Source organism: Botryllus schlosseri, chromosome 2 (assembly GCF_051294905.1).
Source record: "Botryllus schlosseri isolate E-star chromosome 2, Bs_hap1, whole genome shotgun sequence".
In the NCBI taxonomy this organism is placed as follows: Eukaryota; Metazoa; Chordata; class Ascidiacea; order Stolidobranchia; family Styelidae; genus Botryllus; species Botryllus schlosseri.
This window is the reverse complement of record NC_137237.1, coordinates 34,137,063-34,156,488: the sequence shown is the minus strand read 5'-3', so window position 1 is coordinate 34,156,488 and position 19,426 is coordinate 34,137,063. Positions and strand designations below refer to the sequence as shown.

At 40.7% G+C, this 19,426-nt stretch overlaps 2 protein-coding genes and 1 long non-coding RNA gene across 3 annotated transcripts; all 3 read right to left on the bottom strand.

The window, feature by feature from the left end:
- Nucleotides 1-728: 728 nt before the first annotated feature.
- On the bottom strand, nt 729-2,613 carry LOC145434494 (uncharacterized). The gene is made up of 3 exons (XM_080311854.1): nt 2,195-2,613; nt 1,674-1,733; nt 729-1,012 (listed from the first exon to the last, which is right to left on the bottom strand). Exons 1-2 carry the CDS (start codon nt 2,458-2,460, stop codon nt 1,688-1,690), a joined length of 312 nt encoding a protein of 103 aa, XP_080167980.1. The 5' UTR covers nt 2,461-2,613; the 3' UTR covers nt 729-1,012; nt 1,674-1,687.
- A 7,271-nt stretch (nt 2,614-9,884) lies between these two features.
- On the bottom strand, nt 9,885-10,919 carry LOC145434677 (uncharacterized). Its single transcript, XM_080312022.1, has one exon. It carries the CDS (start codon nt 10,917-10,919, stop codon nt 9,885-9,887), a length of 1,035 nt encoding a protein of 344 aa, XP_080168148.1.
- Nucleotides 10,920-14,979: 4,060 nt separating this feature from the next.
- On the bottom strand, nt 14,980-16,141 carry LOC145434495 (uncharacterized). The gene is made up of 3 exons (XR_013913419.1): nt 15,951-16,141; nt 15,782-15,893; nt 14,980-15,123 (listed from the first exon to the last, which is right to left on the bottom strand). It is a non-coding gene; the product is annotated as an uncharacterized LOC145434495 (long non-coding RNA).
- Nucleotides 16,142-19,426: the final 3,285 nt, after the last annotated feature.

Here is a 19,426-nt window from a genome sequence, read left to right as displayed (position 1 = left end):
TTGTACATGTCAGATAAACTATGTAGATCTGGCAATAAGTATAATCGTCGTATCGATACGACATAATAAGAGTGTTCACTCTTGGCATTTCAAGCATGTGTGGATCAGTGATGAGCATCGGACGGACTCGGATAGGGTTCCGGCCTGATTTCGCACAATTTTGAGACAGTCTGATGGGATTCGCATTCTATTGCATATTTTGTTTCGGATATTTGTGGATAGTTGTAACTTCTGCTTCGGATATTTTCGAATAGTTCTTACCAGACGTGATTTGTCATTTGAACTGAACAACCAAACACGGACAGTAAACACGTTCTGATAAGACTGGTAGTACTCTAAAGTTGTTCTGTAAATGGTCCAAGCACATACAAATCAGCAAACCCTAACCTTAGCCTTTGTGAAGACTACGCCCTAATCGTATCTCGGCTCAGTCGTGCAATCAGGATTCTTCGGAAAAGTTATTCGATTCGGACTTTTCGTATTCTGGACGACATTGTTCGGATTCGAATGGATTTTTGGATGAGATTGTTCGGATTCGGACTGATAGTTCCTCAGATACGCGAGCTGTCAGACGGATTCGGATTCTCAGAAATTACTATCCGCTCATCACTGGTGTGGATATCGGGATTGGAATCGATATTACTGTTTCTGGCGTAACGATCAAGCTGGGCTAAGTAACGGAGGTTCGAACCCTCTTGCAAATATTGAGCAAGCACACACGTAACACGTAAGCCTGCGCAACACTCTTTAATATCACACAGCAGTCAATTATCAGTATGCAGTAGACACAAATGAGCGTTGAATAATTACTTCGCTATCTTTTCAGATAACGCATAAGACTCGCACCAAATCCATAATCAGGTTTCTCCGTATCGAAATAATTATGAAATGCAATAAATACTTATACACAATCACCGACACGACTTAATTATAGAAAATAATGGATTTTGCCCGTATGCCGATTATTCACAGCAAATTTTCGTCCCCTCCATGGATTGGTCATCAATGAGTTCTGCAAAATAAATGTGTATTTTTTGATAATTATCGTAGGCAAACATAAATTTGCCTAATGTATGCTTAACGAAAAGGTGCCAAATCAAGGACTCAACACCTAGAAGTGGTTCCCAAGATGCTTTTAAGGAGACCCATTTACAACAAATCGAACAAGGTTCAGAAAAGTTTATCATCAGCGACGGGATAGTAAACGCATAACCGGCTCCTTCTGTTGATTTAAAGCCGTCAAGTGTATATTTCAATGACTTCGTTATAGCGTTCGAATATGAAGTCCAGGACTATGGGTTTATGCGACAGAGGTGTGATGCCTTTTTTAATGATATTTGTCAGGTCTAGATCAACGTTTTGTGATTGCATCAACCATGTCGTGAAATCTGGATGCGATTTTCTTTCCAGTACGAGGTTATTGGGAGACGTGGCATTCCTGGTCATGTTGGGGGTATTGAATTTTGGGTTCATGATGCTGTATATCTCATGCCACGTGCCTTCGAGAACTTCTATTGGTGGGGGTTCGTGGGCCTAGTAGCGTCTGAGGTGGAAGCGGTAGTTAAGGCTAAGCTGTTTGTGACGTAGGTAAAGAGGAAGTTCTTCACATGATGCTTCCAATGCATAATATGGGAGTGCTGCGCATTACTCCGTAGTAGAGGCGGATATTTTACCTGTGTGGGCAGATTCACTTCTGGACGCAATTGCGCCATCCTGGTGGACAGTTGTGGTACCTAAAAAACAAGGGAAAGATATTGCTGAGAAAAAATGCTGTTAAAATCTAAATCGTATACATGTTAACTAGGACAGTTATATTTTGACGTGGCTGAAAAGTCAAAATTTTGTAAAAATTGTAGTGTTAGGTCAAAATATTGTCAAAATTGTTAACAAAGTCAAATTTATTTTGCAAACTTAATTTCGTTGGTGTTATAGAGGTTGCATTGTCGGTGGACATATCCTTTGACATTTTACACCTCGTAGCCTACTTTACATGCTTGCTGTTGTAGATGGCCTATTGTCAACTCCTTGTGAATCATTACCCATCGAATGAAACAAAGAAGTTGACACTGGCGTGATGATCAACACAAATAAAGGTTCCCGGGACCCCATGAACCTTTCTTATCGACGCAAATCGAATGCCAGGGACGGACAGTGTTTCGCATAACGTGAGTGACTGCTCAGAAGCGACACTTGCCTTGTCTCACCGGGGACTTTCATATTCTTTATTCCACCTTTGTCACCATTATTCTTTTTAGGTTTAATTTTACTGCTGCTATTGCCTTTGGCATGTCCAGGCGGTAGTTTTTCATCTTTTTTGTTCGAAGGTAATGTACTGTTTTGTGGGTCGTTGCCGTCGACAGACGGTGATCCAGAATCTTCAGCGCCTTTCGTTCCCGGTACTTCACTCGATTCCGCGTTATGAAGCAATAGCCAAACAAGAGTCATTAAAAGTACACGCATCGTTTCCGCAATACGAGTCACCAAGAAAATTGGGTTTTATCTATTATGAACGAGAACATTAGTACATCTACAACTGGCCCAACTAGTGATCAACGTTTCCGCTACTTTCGATTAGAATAGAGTATCAATCGAACTGATTTGCAAAGCAGAACACAAACATGATCAGTGTGTCGTATACTCTTTTACATGCACCCCCCCCCCCCCCCCTACCCACAGTCAGTCAGTACAGTCAAATTTGACCTGTGTGTGCCCGGTCGGGTAGCCGCTGACGAAAAATAAATCAACAAGTCCGCTTGCTATGGACTTGAGTTGAATCGATGAATTTGGTACGGTATGTTTTTCCCGTTAGCTCATATGTTGGTTTAAAAAGTTAAACAATTTCACTAGCGGCCTTGTGCTGAATTCGGCTCGACGTTTTCCTGCCTAGTAACAATTTGGTCGAGAGGCTGTCGCTGACACAACGAAATCGCCTCGTGAGCCTCGACTTTATCAGGGGGTGTAATATCTACGGAAGGCTTTTAAATTTACACCTAGCTTGAAATCCGCCAAAGAAACATACAATTGCAAAGAACTAATTTCTACTTAACAGTTCTACACCATAAAATTCTGAAAACCTTGCGAACCCAGTGCATCTTCCAATACAATGCCATAGCCAGATTTCCCCTAAGAAATTTAAACCAGATTCCCCCCTAAAAATTTCAAAATTCCCCCAAGGGGGGAATTCCCCCCCCCCCTCACTTGGGAACCACTGCCCTAGGACTATTCTTGTTTGGGCGCCCCGTTATTTTAATGTTGTACTAAAGACAATGGTGTTGAACAAGGTTTTCCAAACCGTGTTACGCGTCCCCTAGGGCCCCAAACTCTAAATCTAATTACAACAAATGCACGCAACTCAAATGTAATATTTAAAACTTTATTTAACGCTGCCCTTTAAAATCAGATATTTATAAGGCATACATCATTCTATAGAAGTTTCTGCTAACGAAGCTCGCGAAGTCCGGCTAAGGACATATGGTATCCCTAAGTTGAACAGCACAAACTTGATTGTAAATGTCCAGTATCCTTTAAAAGAAATGCGACTTTAATGATTGCTATAGCTCAGGGATGGGCAAACTGCGGCTCACCAGACGCTTGCGGATGTTAGGCTTCGATTACGTCTCTTCATTGATTGTACAATGTATACAATGTACATGCTCATGCGTTTCGCCATTTTGTTAGAGAGATTTAACCTGATTATCAAATTTATGCATTCTATCACGTATTAACGATATCTGTAGGGTTTTCGTGTCGTCTTTCCTTATAGTTTATGTAACACATGTAAAATTGAGAGAACGGTGGGACTATACAGGGTTAGAAAGTTGCAATTGAACGCTCAAATCGACTCCACATGAACGTTTCACCCGCACCAATGGTGCATGGTCGTGGTCATGTTCATGAATCAATGATAAATCATTGTGTTCAACCATAGTGTCCTATATGGTGTCGACACAAGCAAATCGCACGGTTCAATGAAATTGTATCACGTCACAGTTTCCATTTGGCTACAGGCAATTTGACGGTGATTTTTGACCGGCTTGCCGAGCATTAAATTTGATGAATCGGATATCAATCGAAAGCTGACTCTGCACTGATTACGAAAATATAAATTTTATTCCGCTCGCGGCCCTGGAACCCCCACCATCAGCCCCCAATTATTCATTGTCGAGTAGATTGGCAGTGTGACGCAACAATGCGGTCTGGCGAAACGAGAGACTAGCTCAAGAGCAAGGATGCGGCCGAGCGGCGAGAGTGGGATCAGCTGACGTCGCGGCAATAGCGATGTGCAAACGCGCCACAAAGAAACGCTGCGCTTTTGATACTTTTTCTATGCGTTTCGGTACAAGCGAGCACACACCAGCCTTTCCTTGACTTGTAAGGGTAGAACTGGGTCCACAGAATGTATTAGGGCCCTACCAATTTTCGCGCAATATCCTTCAGCTGATAAAGATATGTAGGCTACGTCTAAGTAATCTACATTGGATATGTCAGATTATTATGATATCGGTTGCCTTAGCCCGCTTGTTGCGTAGGGCTCCAGAGACACGTCGCGCTGTTGATGGCGGGTGTAGATACTTTCTATAGTCGCTTTTATGGTTAAGTGTGAGCAAGGAGCATTGAGCATGAGCATACATTACAAGCTTTTATTTGATCCGTATGGGTAGGACTTGGTCCGCGAATGCAGCAGGTAAAATGTTGATTGTTGAATAAAGTTTAACAGCAGGAGTGTCGAATTAAACTGGAATCGCTGTCCGGATTCAATCTGTTACTAGAAAGCTTGCGGGTCATACCTGCCAAATGATTCCAAAATGTTAGCACCAAATTCATACCTTTGTTTTTCATTGGAATATATCTGATATCACTATAAACGTTGACGTTGGAATTTGGTTTAGCATTTTTCAATCACCAAATAGTTTTTTTGAATGCCGGGGATATTTTGCGTCAAAAGTAATACAGTGGTATCACAGATATTTGAATTATACTCATTCTGTAGTCTGTATATATATTCCTAATGTAACTTACCTAAAACGGATTTACAGTATTTTTTTCGCATCTGTGAATAACTGAATGTCCATTGTCCATTCGGCCCAACAGAGTTTGCACTTTTTCGCCTTCTCGGAATTTGGCAAGGTCACCGACGTGGTGCTTATGGGGACTAGAGTGAAAACTCAACACTGTAGTTGTATTACTACAATATGATATATTTACATTATCTAAATTTGCTGTCTTGAGTGAATCTTATTACTTGAAAGTATATTTTTCTTACTAGAAATATCTCTAACAGCTGAAGGATTGCGCGAAAATTGGTAGGGACCAAATACATTCTGTGGACCCAGTTCACCATTACAAGTCAAGGAAAGGCTGGTGTGTGCTCGCTTTTAGCGAAGCGCGTAGAAAAAGTATCAACAGCGCCACGCATCTCTGGAGCAGACTTGGACAACTAGAAAATTTTCAGCTTTTCTGAATTAGATTAGAATTAGAATTAGAGCTCCATAGTTTTTTTCAAATTAGACTAGAATTAGAATTAGAGTTACACAGTTTTTCCAAATTAGATTAGAATTAGAATTAGAGCTCCACAGCTTTTTCCAAATTAGATTAGAATTAGAATTAGAGCTACTAAGTTTTTTCCAAATTAGATTAGAATTAGAATTAGAGCTACTTAGTTCGCAAAAAATTGGAAATTGAATGAAATTGTATATGGGAAATGAACACAGCAAAATCCAGTTCATATCAAATCACAGTGCGTGGTGCAAAAGGCCGTCACGCGATAAGCGCCACATATTTTTGTTCAATAAACAACAACAACAACATCAGTGCATTCCCATTAACTTCTGTACACCAATACAATATTACTTCTTCATAATAACCATGGACATCGCCCATGTTAGTCAGAACGGCGATGTACTAACGTAAAGTTTTAAAAACTAGAATTTTGTTCGCAGACTACAAGCTACTCTAGCAGGCTATTATTCGTCATAATATCTACTATGACTGCACGGTGTAAGTAAGGCGATGGCGGCTTGGCACTGGATTTCCCTGCGCAATAGTGCAATATGCCTCGGACAAAGAGGCATTTTCATTAAAACAATAATTAGATTAGAACTAGAATTAGAGAATAGGGACATTTCACAAATTAGATTAGAATTAGAATTAGAGCATAAGAACATTTCACAAATTAGATTAGAATTAGAATTAGAGCATGGAAACATTTCACAAATTAGATTAGAATTAGATTACTGGCATTTCGCTCTAATTTAGTGAAATTAGACAACTAGAATTATCTAGTTGTCCAAGTCTGCTCTGGAGCCTTACGCAACAAGCGGGCTAAGGCAATCGATATCATAATAATCTGACATATCCAATGTAGACTACATATCTCTATCAGCTGAAGGATATTGCGCGAAAATTGGTAGGGCCCTAATACATTCCGTGGACCCAGTTCTACCCTTACAAGTCAAGGAAAGGCTGGTGTGTGCTCGCTTGTACCGGAACGCATAGAAAAAGTATCAACAGCGCAGCGTTTCTCTGTGGCGCGGTTGCACATTGCTATTGCCGCGACGTCAGCTGATCCCACTCTCGCCGCTCGGCCGCATCCTTGCTCTTGAGCTAGTCTCTCGTTTCGCCAGACATCATTGTTGCGTCACACTGCCAATCTACTAGACAATGAATAATTTGGGGCAGATTGTGGGGGTTCCAGGGCCATGAGTGGAATGAAATTTATATTTTCGCAAGCAGTACAGCGTCAGCTTTCGATTGATACCCGCTTCATCAAATTTAATGCTCGGCAAGTCGGGCAAAAATCACCGTCAAATTGCCTGTAGCCAAATGGAAACTGTGACGTGATACAATTTCATTGAACCGTGCGATTTGCTTGTGTCGACACCATATAGGACACTATGGTTCAACGGTTAACCACGGCAGCGCAGTTCACATCATTTCTGGGCTAAAGATGGTGAATACGGATCTTCTATTTTCATTGTAAAGGGTAGCAATAACTGCAGAGTTTGACCAAGAAAATGTCGTTGAGCGATAATTGCAAAAATAAAAGAAAGTATGAACAGGAATATAAACCTTGCAAAACAGAATGAGAGGAAGAGTTTGCATTCAGTGATAATGAAGGTATAAGCCAATGTGTCTTATCTATCAAAATCCGCCTGAGAATTACAAAACTAGTAGCCTAACTTGAAACGAAGACGGATTTACGAAGTACTGTGATTACCGAGCTGAAATCTACCTTAAATGCTTATTATAACTTGAAGGAATTGCTCCGCACTGATTCAACATCATATCAGCCTGATTTCAAACACCTTGCAGCCCAGATGGAGACGCACCATATCATCACACTATAGTAAACTTCATTCGATACCCCACATTTCTGTATGACGAAATGAATTCGTATTTTTGAATTTTTTTTGTTGTGGTTGTGGCTTTCTTAAAATTAAGATTTTTTTATGAGGTTCGCACATGAAGCAGGTCTGTCCACCCCTCCTATAGATTTTATTATACTGCGAAGTGTCGCTTGATTGCGCTGTCGGAAATTAACGAAGTTTGTTAAAAAATCTCCGTAACTTGTTCGAAGTAGTAGGCTACTTTCAAACAGTTTCGCACAACACTTGTATCATTATGACCAGCGCTGAAACAGCACTTCGTCAGCCACCCCCAAAATGTTGGTCTTAGGCCCTCCACACCCCCTACCCCCGCCGTGACATACGTTTTCCGCGCTACATGTAGGCGATATTTGTTGGGGGGTTTGGGGTGCGGCGGTTATGGTCCTGATTGTGACGTACGACCAAAGTAGACAATGAGCTCCCTATTACGACACTATGCAGAAATACCCTGAATCAATTTAAAATTTGAAGTCGTACTTCTTTAATAATGCACAACTTCTCGCGTTTTGGAACTGGTATATAATATTATTGTTCATTTGGCGGACCGGCAGGAAGCTGCCACGGACAGGCGGTTGGGAACCATTGCTCCTAGACTAGAAATATAAGAGTCGTTTTATTCCAGCCGCCAGCAAGTTATGCGCATCTAGACACCGTCGGAATGATCTCGTTCAGTTCCTTGGGCTAGGCACGTGCAATATTATTGCAATTATATGCTTGGGAAAACCTGCCTGCCTGTTTTGGACGTTGGTAATCAGCCCGTTATACTAGAGCAGTGTTTGCCAAACTTTTTCTGCACATCGACCACCTCCACAGCAAACCAGGTATCGAACAGTCCCTAGCCCCTTCCTGCTCCCCCCCCCCCCCCCCCAAAAAAAAAAAGGTATTTGGCTCATTGCACAGTCACTGCATTGTCGCATAGATTTTTCGCGTTGATCTGTCCCTTTTTGTACGAATTTCCGGACAGACACAGTCAGTGAAAACAATCGTACAATAAGTGTCACTGAATAATTAGTCTATTCGTTGTTTGATTGATTGTTTGGTCAGTTAGAACACTCAATCCTCCTTCACAATGAACATATGCGGAGAGCGTGCGTGACGATTTTCGATTGAATCCACCTTGTACGACCGTGAACGACGTGATCATAAATTCATAAATCTTACATTGGCGCACAGAGAGAGCTCTAATTCAAGGACTCACCCAAACAGTTACTCATAGGTCAAACAGCCTACGTTTACTCTCAGCGCCCCCGACCGCCCAAATTGTAGCTATCAACCCCATTCGAGGTCGTAAACGTCACCCAGCCGGACGCTGGCGACCACTTTATGAACCACTTATCCGACTACAAAACGGAAATTGGACTCGTTATGTAAAGCTAAACACAACACAGGCCTGCGAATCTCAAGACAAGTGAGGGAAAATATACCCAGTGCGCCCTCTAATAGAATCTGCATCGGTACCGATGTTCCCTCTAATTTTTCACGAGTCTGCGCGCACTCACTAACTCACTGCGCGGTCCCTTAGAAAACAGTGCATAACGACTAGAAAAAGGTCATCATTTCGGAATTTTTGTGCGCAGCTTAAATTTTATGTGCGCAGAGACCGTGTCGGCAGTCCGAAATTGCGAACGTGCGCAGCTTAGAGGGAACATTGATCGGTACACGAGCCATGTTCAGTTATTTGCAGCAGCTGACCTAACTCCATGACGATGATTTTATTTCCGAGGTTATATAGTTTCTCAGTGCAATTTCATCGATTAATCATAGGCTTGGTCAGCTTAGTCTGCTGCAGTACATAATGTAAAGAAGTTCACTGGGCGTTTGCGTCCCTTTATATCCTTTCTATCATGCGAACATTTTGCAGCATTCATCGCAAATAAGTTGAGCTGTATCACAAAGCTTTAAATGGCGTGCTTCACAATGATATCAGAGCAGGATCAAGAGCGATTATGGATCTTAAATTAACAGTGTGATGTAGGCATTAAGTAAGCTGAGATGGATTGATCTTACAAACTGAATGTGTGAAATCCTGACTGACAGCATGCCCTGCACAGAGATGGAAGCGGGCCGGGTGAGCCGGACCCGAACCCGGCCCGAACCCGACAAGTTCAGCCCGAACCCGGCCTGAACCCCTCGGTCGAGTTTTCAGCCCGTTTCGGCCCGAAACCAAGTTCAAATAGCAATTTTCAACTGTTGCGAGCAAATAAGCTGATATACGATTCAAATTTCGAGCTTTTCAACGCTTTCAATGCTCTCACTTTGTTTTCTTTTGATAGCAATCTTGCACATGGCAAGAGAACTTAATATATCTGAATGAGAATACGCTGAAAACAGCCCCACTGTTAACTTAGTTCCACCATGCTTTTTGCAAAATGTGAACTGTATTAAATGGTTCAATATTAAACTAAATTAAAGAAATAAAGGAATGAAATTGGCCAAGATGAGAAAAAATAGTCTGTTCAAAATACAAGTCAAATGTCATCCATACAAAGGGCGTTGCATTCACACGTTATACGAAGAATTGATTATTTCAATAGCCTCAACAGTTACTGGAGACAGTCGGGTTCGTCTCTGCGACAAGGTCAGACCGCACGAAGAAAAATCTCTTTCGGATTGCGCACTTGAGCACTGGGCTGCAAACATCTTTCTAGCCACCCAGGAGAGCGTTGGAAAGTCCCGTTCATGGTTTCTCCAGAAGTTCAGCGGATTGGGGTGCGATGATGCATTTTGGTATTCCTTGTACCGTTGAAGTTCCTGAAGTAAGTTTCGCTTGATACTGTCAGACGAAGCGAAGCTTGGAGCAGAATGTCTGTCAAGACCGTCGCGAAATTGGGAGAATGGATCATCAAGTTCGATTGGTCGCATTTCTCTTGCTTCTGATCGAACATAGTCTTGATTTCCTGGGCTATTGTCGGCAACCTTTTCCATGTGTTCAATTACCCATTTATCAATGTCCGAGAGCAATCTTATCTTGAATGAGACCTCTTCATTACTAATAAGTGGCAGAAATTCAAATCGTTTGAAATTTGGATCGAGAAAGGTAGCTAGCCAGTGATGGGCCTTCAGCGAAGATTTAAAATATACTGTGTCCAAAAGTTGTCTAAGTTCTGTCTTCATGGCCTTGATAACGGGATGGTCATTCTGGCAAGGTTTTGCAAGTTCAAACGCCTTATAATACGCTAGCACGGCGTAGCCTATCGTTGGTTTGGAATTAAATTGCATAACATCAAATATATCGCCGAATGGTTTCATGAATTGTAAAATTTCCGCGTTCATTCTTCGATTAACAGATGCTATGAGCTGCATGCGGTCTCTGTGTGGTTCTGAAAGAATGCGCACCAAAGCTTCATAACTTTCGTTGATGGAATATGCTCTATCAATATAGCCTTGCCATCTCCGAGTTGACGAGCCTTTTTTCAACGACACGGGCAGTTGTTCCTGCACACCGGAGGCTTGATTACAATACTTTACCAGAGAAGATGCATTGTTATCGTAATCGAGCAATTCTGACTGTGAAGTGCATACCCGTGACCACATGGTTGAGAAGCAAGTGTGTAGCCTATGTGCCATACAGTCAAGGCGTGCGGACGTTTCCAACATTCCTACTCGAAAGGCAGCGACAACATTTGCACCGTGGTCGGTAGTTGCCGTAATGTTTGAAGCATCAATAGCATATTCAGCCAATATAGTCTGTATAACCCGTGAAATATTTTCAGCAGTGTGACGTTCAGTCCCAAAATGACGTACCGCCAAAACTTGATGTTTCAGTTCATAGGACTTATCAATCCAGAAGACGTGTACGTCTAGGTATGACGTATGCTTGTATTCGTCCGTCCACAAGTCCAACGTTACTGCGACGGCTTCGGCTAACTGTGGTTCAACTAAAACCTCTGTTGTCCTTTCCCTTATTACTGCAGCTTTTTCCTTGCAATATAACGATATAGTTTTACGTCCATATATCACGTCTGATACATTAAAACGTCCATGCGTCGCGGACATGTTCACAAATTGCTGTAATAGCTTGATCAGGCCGTCATTTTCAACTGATTGAAAGGCATGATAGCCACGAACGCAAAACTCCAATTCAGCAGTTTTTATGTCCAGCTTTTCAGATTCGCTTAGTCTAAGCGTTTTATTTGCAAACTGTAACATTAGCTGCTGCTTCTTTTTCCCATGAGACCCAGGCTTGCAATGTTCGGAATGGCGCTTGATATGGGACGACCCTGTTTTTTGGCAATCGTATTTTAATACTAGTTTGCAAACACCGCATGAAACTATTCCGGTCAAAATTTCCGGTGTGACACCAATTACAGCATTAGTAAGCTGACAACGCCGTGCTACGACTTTCATTGTCCTCCAAAACTCTGATCGACCTGGAGCAGGAGAAAACGTAAATCGTTCTGGATGTCTTTGCAATTCTTTTGATAATTCATGTGTCGTCTGCATTATTTACTGTTAGTGTAGCCTACTATATAACAATACTACCGCTGTCACATAGCCTAATACAATATAAGTTAGTTTCCGTATAGACCTAAAGCAATTCACCATGGACGACAAAATCACTATGGCGCATCTAAAAGCTTTCTTTAATAAATATTAACACCGCCGTAACACATCTATCGATCAATTCTGCTGTGCCACAACGGAAGCCGTCGTCTCATCACTTGCTTCTAGCTGTTCAGTTCAGCATGCCACATCGAAATTATAACTAAATTGGTAGTAATCCAGGCTCCAGCATGGTAATCCATCCATCCGTAAGTCATGTTTTCGTCACAATGTGGCCTGAACAATGATCAATGTCTGGCGTATTTGGGACACTTGTTTACTATTTAGCTGACATTGTTTCATTATTCAATCATAGTCTTCGGGCCGTCTTATAATGAAGTTTATCTGGGTTCGTACTGCGTATAAAATTTATTCACAGATATTGCCATACTTACGTGATATGGTATTGGTGTGTCTTATATGTAGTTGTGCCACTTTCGAACAAAATTGCAAATCAAATTTGTAAATGAAGTCAATGCTTTTCGTAGTGACTATTCGGCCCGATTCAATCCCGATAATTTTTATAAGTTTGGGCCCGAACCCGGCCCGAGCCCGGCCCGAACCCGGCCCGAACCCGAAAAGCCCGGCCCGACTTCCATCTCTGGCCCTGCAAATATCCCGCCGCACCCACTATCTGCCAGAAATGACGCCATTTGTACAATGTGCCGAGGAAATGGGTATGGAATGGACATATTATAGTTGCACGCACATAATGACTCCAGAAGTACTGAAGATTAGGAATCAGTTTTATCGAAGGCAATATATGCTTGCTGGTATTAGCCCTATTATTACTTAAAAGTTTCTATCACCAAACCCATTTGATCCCTTGCATCTACAATCGACATTTTGCTTCGTAGTTTTAACCATCACTTTTTTGAGGTCAATAAAATTTAAGTTCTGTTTGTTGATCTAATGAATAGAGAAGGTTTGATGTGCTGTACCGGATGCATATCAATTTTTTGCAATGTTTTAAGAAGTCATTATCGTCATTGCTATAATTTGATGTAGCCTACTCCTACAGCACTTGAATGGGATTTTAGATAATTTTTGCTGTCATATTATCAACTGAAATTTGCTGTTTGAATGCTCCTATTTCTAAGGATAAATTTTCATATATTTATATATCGTAAATCAGGTGTGGCAAACTCAAATTGCGTCGCGGGCCGGATTCAAACCTTCAAATCGCTTGCCGGCCGGACCAATCAACTGATTCAAAAATTGTTACCTCATGTCATTGCTTTTCACTCGAATACTTCAATATTTGATAAAGATAATAGTAGCCTATATCACATTGTGTCATGAATCACAGTTTTTTTTTTACTATGTCATGGATCACAGGTTATTTTTACTGTAGCAAGTAGCAACACCTATATTCGCGAATTATGAAATTGACCAAAATCCGATGACTAGCCGGCTGAATACAGTTATGAATGGCTAAAATAGTGGCGCTAATTACAATATAAGATGGTATATTTCTATGCTCCCTATTCTTTCAGGTGTTAGCCCTGCCCATGCATTGTGAGGACCACAAGAGATTTAACCGCAAACGCGGACGTTCGAATTTGTTTCATTTTTCTAAATCGCGATTCTGGTTTATCTGGAGTCAGGGAACATTTTGAGTCAGAAGTAACATAGCAGTAACGACACGGATATCTAAAATGTATTTTTGTATATAAGTAATATATTATCCATGTAAACTGCAAAAAAACGATTCCGCATTGGCGATTTCGCTTCTGCGAATAACTGCATTTCGGTCCGTTTTTCCATAAAAGTCTGATGTCAGTCTGCTCGTTTTTGCCTTCTCGAAATCGAGTATCAAAGTCACCGAATTGTTCCAAGTGGTAAGTCTAGAGTGAAACCACAAACCTGCAGTCGGGGTGGTTAAAATGTAACCTTGAACAATTACCATTGTCGGCATTCGCTGCCTTTTGAGATTATTTAAATGGAAGTATTTCCTTAAATAAGATCTCAACATTAGTTAAAAATGTGCTGGAAAACATAAGCAGTTTTCAATCTAATCAGAATTGCTTCGTGGGCCGGATGAAATCGTCTGGCGGCCCGCGGGCCGTTTGTTTGACACCCCTGTCGTAAATAGGCCTATATCTTTACGATATGCCCCATTTCAGCTTCATCGTCACGGGGATTGTATTACGGTGGACGGAACCTTAATATTACATTTCTGGAAAGGGAGATGAGCTAAAAAAAAGGTTAAGAGCCGTTGTCATATATAACAAAACTTACTTCAGATGATGGTGTCGAATTTTTATGCCATTGAAGATTTAGACATCTTAGGATGTAGCAACACGAATCCAGTTCTCTGCACAGTTCTCATAGGTCAATTTGCGGCCTGTGACAGCCCATGAGATAGTATTTATGATTACCTTTCGAAATTCCTTGAGAATGTTTGAATACATGCACTGAATTCTTGACTGCTTTGACTATCTCTGTCGATAACCGATAGCGCATTGTTTCAATGTTCTGCGCTTGTTGGATTGATAACGAACAATTGGCAAGGTGTATAAATTTCTATCTCAAGTTTTATTGAGTCACTGCGTAGTCATTGAACGCAAGAAAAAAAAATTCCAAACTTCATGGAAATTACAAGGGGGTCCTGCTGTTTTGGCGATTGGTAATTAATATTACTTGATCTTCGAAATCAGTGTAATAATGGCATTTGATTAAAACAATGAATTATAAATTCAGCGCTCTTGACGAGTATTTGCGCAAACACAGATTAGGCTTGTTTCGTCTGTGCACCACGTCTCTCTTCTCTCAGTATTTGTGAACAATAAATATGTAAATCGCATCATCTTGCGTGTAAACATGTTCAGGATTAGTCATTCATTAACATCGGTAGAATAATACCAATCCCTCATTGAAAGTTTTCACAATTTTCTTTTGCGGTCATGACAACAGGTGAGACGTCCTTCGAACGCACGTCACTATGCTATAGGTAAACCATCATTGAATCTCTGGACACGAAGGACGTGAGAGTCACCTTATTCCCGCAATTAACCTGCGACGCCCCGGATAACCGAAATAGCCAGTCAAATTTGCGACAATATACTTTGTTCCATGTGTAGCATCAAAATTACATCAAATATTATCGTTGGACTTGGAACAATCGCTATTTTTTTAATCCTTTGTCGCTTCGTCATAGGTTAACTAAGGCCATCCGGGTACATCGGGATGATAGCTGCAAGTAGAAGAAAATAAATATAGGAACTTCATAACCATTCTAGTTGTGATGACAAAATGAGGGTGTGGCATAAATCGAATTACATTTTCCGCATAATTTCAGAGTATCATCTGTGGAGCTAATTTTACCCATTTGTATCAAAATATACCAACCTAGTTTGTGCCAATAGAAGAAGTTCGAGTACGCTACCATGTAAATATTACATTGTCGTTAAGCGATCTCTTCGCCTCAATTATTCTTTTTATGCTGGTGACGTCAGATTTGGTTATGCGATTGCTGTTATACAATGTTATTTCCAATTCTCTATTATTTGCTGACGAGTATCCCTGACGAGTGTCAGTCGAAATATGCGGGTGTATTTCAATATGAATCTACTATTCAATTTTAACCACAATGGGATCGCCGATAATTGGAGATGTATTTCTCCGGAGAATGAAAACTCGGTACATTTTATGAAGGGGGGATGTTCCTGCTTTTATAGAAGGCCATGCTCTTAAAATGAAGGGAAAAAAGGAAATTAAGTATCCGACTGACTAAATAATGGGAGAATAACTGTTGAATAAGATCTCGAGACCTTCGAGTTACGTTATGCGAAAATATTCTGCAAATGAGTTGCGCAGAAATGTCGCTTCGGGTAGGGCCTATATTTGCTTACCGTGTCTCTCTGCCAGCCATGCGGTCTTCATGACGGTAAGATATTTCCGATTGCAGTTTATTCTTTGCCGCAGCAGACCACTTCACAGGGGTAATTTCACCACCATGTGCACCTGGAATTACTTGCAATTTGTCGTTTTCAGTTGATGTCGAACTTATCATTTACAAACCGTCAGAACGATATCTGTTACTTTCTTCAGTATCGGACGAACATGTCCCGTTGGTCAAAAGGGTGGCAATGGTGATGAACACCATCAGTTTGACTCGCATATTTCCTGGCCTTGTAGCGATTGTGATACCAAATTGTTTGCACACTGATTGTTTTGTCCACCAAAGTGAATAACTTTTATACTTATTTGCTCTTGTATATATAGACCTACTTAGAGTACGTCATGCCCTAGATGACACTCACAAATTTACATCTTTCGGATCATTGGTTAACATGGCTCAATTAAGGTCAACTCGCCAAGGTGCGAGTAGGTGTAGCGATGTACTCGGGTCAAACCGGTGATTCGTATTGCTATACCATTCGTTCTCATGAATTTTTATTTCCAAATGATTGTTATGACAACGAAATATTGCTTCAAATCTGTGCATCACACCAGATGAATCGAAATGTCGCGATTAAATGCAATTTCGTCAGTACCGGTTAACATCTATCAATCCTTTAAACCAGGGGTGTCAAATTCAAATTGCGTCGCGGGCCAGATACGAGCCTTCAAATCACTCGCGGGCCGCACCAGTCAACTAATTCGAAAATGTTACCTGATTCTCTATTTTTTCACTTTGTTATCAAGTATATAGACATAATAGTATTTTACGTTGTACCACGGATCATAGGGGTTTTATTCTAACAAGCAGCAACATTTTATTCGCGGACCATGAAATTGGCAAAAATACCATGATTGGCCGGTTGAATACGGATATAAACCGCCAAAACACTGGCGCTAACGACGATATAAGTTGGCATATATCTATGCTTCGTCTCCTTTAGTCGTAATCTGGAGTCAGCCCTGCGCAAGATGGGTGAGGAATACAAGAGATTGAACAGTAAACGCAGACGTTGGAATTTGGTTCATAATAAATCTTAAATCTCTATTCGGATTTGACTGGAGGCTGGGCAGTGGCACCTTTTAAGCCGAAAGTGTCACCGCAGTGCAACCACAGATATTTGGATTATATGGTTGTATAAATCAATATATTTTTACATATAAACTGCATATAGCGGCTTCGCATTGGCGTTTTCGCTTCTGTGAATAACTGTGTTTTGGGTATAATTTTCCATAAAACTCTGAACTTAGTAGACTTATTGCCTTCTCGAAATCGGGTTACGATGACACCGACTTCTTCCTAATGGCAACTGGAGTAAAACAACGACACTGCAGCCGGCTGGTACTAAGATGGGCTATGGATCAGACATGGGGTGATTACTTTATGAATGTAATCGATTGCGATTACGATTACTTCAGTGTCACGCGATTACGATTACGATTACGATTACATTGGAAAAGTAATCACGATTACTCACGATTACATTTATCTTGCTTCTTAGAACTAATCTTAGAAGATATTGGTAGACAATATAATGATTGCGATGAAAAGTCGTAATGAGATAACTTTATTTATAGATAATACATCATAATACGTCATAATATAACGAATGTCCAACTTTATAGGGGACGATTTATCGCATCCACCCATTCGCTTTCTTGCCAGGTCCGTAACTACCGTACCCCAAACTCCCCAATCGGGTGGGGAGCATGGTTGTAGTGACTGGAGTCGCGATTTTGGTTACTCGCGACTCTACTCGAGTCATTTTTTCAAAGGCGTAAAACGATTCGACTCGAGTCAATTTTTGCATTGACACGACTTGTACTCGAGTCATTGTCCATGACTCGAACCAAGTCATGCTACTCGAGACTCGGGCACTCAAGACAGACATTTCATTGCAACTTCGAAGAATAGTTCTGGTAACACAATATTGATTTTTCGTCTATCAGTTCTGATACTCGGAAAATATAGTCACAAAGTGTTAAGGCTGAGGAAAATTACTATATTATGAATGCGAGTCTTCTATATCACTCCAGCAGAGTTAAAAAAGTGGGTTGAACCGAATTGAACTGAAAACTGAACAGTGAACATATAGAAAATGACTCGACTTGACTCAAGTCAAAACTAAAAAAGTGAGACTGACTGGTGACTCGGAACATTGTAACTTGGTTGCAACCCCGGTGGGGAGTGAGAGATTTTCGAGAAATTTAATCAACTTGAAAATGTTCTTCGAGCGTCGCAATTTAATGTCTCTTAATTGCTTGATTTTCAAATTCAAACGTCACTCCCTCAAGAATAAAAGCATGGCTAAGTTACAGGAATAGGCATTTTGGCGCCACATATATCTCCTTGTTCACTAATGTTCAGTTTATGTCATAGTCATTGTGCTTTCCATTAGCTTCATTAGCTTTTCATTAGCTTAATTAGCTTCATTAGCTTTTCATTAGCTTGCATGTACAAAATAAAGGCACTCATATAAAGTAATCGTTCATGAACAAATAAATCGATTAGATATGTGAAGTAGTCGATTACGACTACGATTACTTCGGTATTTTTTCAAATGTAATCGATTGCGATTACGATTACTTGAAAATGCTGTAATCGTCGTAATCGATTACGATTACTAATCGTAACTATCAATTGAGAAATATATTTGACCGTGTATTTACCTGCTTGTCAGTTTATTTCGTTTCCGTGGTCGTTAATTTTAATGTGAAAGGTATTTTATTTGCAAATTATATCACCATCATTTGCACGTAGCTATTTCAATGAAGTCGACTTATTTCCAGCTAATCCGTCTCATATCTTTTTTTTCGTTAACTGACGATGTTAAAATCCAAACTCTACCATAGGCCCTTGTCAAGATGTAAACGGGTAGAAAAAGCATCCCTGCGCCTTCGGGCATGCCTTGAACACGATTTTTCGTCATGTTGGAGTGACGAAATTTGCCACCGTAAATACTGTTATTTAAAAAATGGCCAAAATTTCAATTTGTAAGAACTCGGCATCTGCTGGTTGGAATTGAGTCAAATTTGGTGTGCATCGTTTTTTTTTTGGTAACCTGACAATTTAATCAGGTAGCAAGAAAGATTTGGAAGAATTTTTTTTTGTTTTCAACAGCCCTACCTATACACTTGCATAGTCACGATTGGATGACGACAATCGAGATTGTTTGATACGATCAGACCAGCTCATAATCGATCACACAATTGAATTTTAACGGAGTGTTGCATATCTAATATGCACACAACAGCTTATATGATTTACAATGGTGGATTTGGGGCGAAGAGCAATGTCCGCTAAACTACGCATTTATGAAGTTTCAATTGGCTTTGCAATGGTTGCTGGCCTGCAGTACAATCTTACTGCCTTACAGTGAAGCATTGGAGTGAAGGGCGCACTGGGAACTGGGATCGATTAGTGTAGTGGTTTACGAAGCTCTCTGCATTGTGACACTGCTGATTTACGTACCAATTATTAGTATTTTGGGGAAGAAAGCGTGCTTACATTTAGGCCAAGTTCCTTCGTTGTTATTTACTCTAGCGTTGCTATAGGCTACCCTCGATTTTGGACTGTAACGCCCGCAGGCATGCTG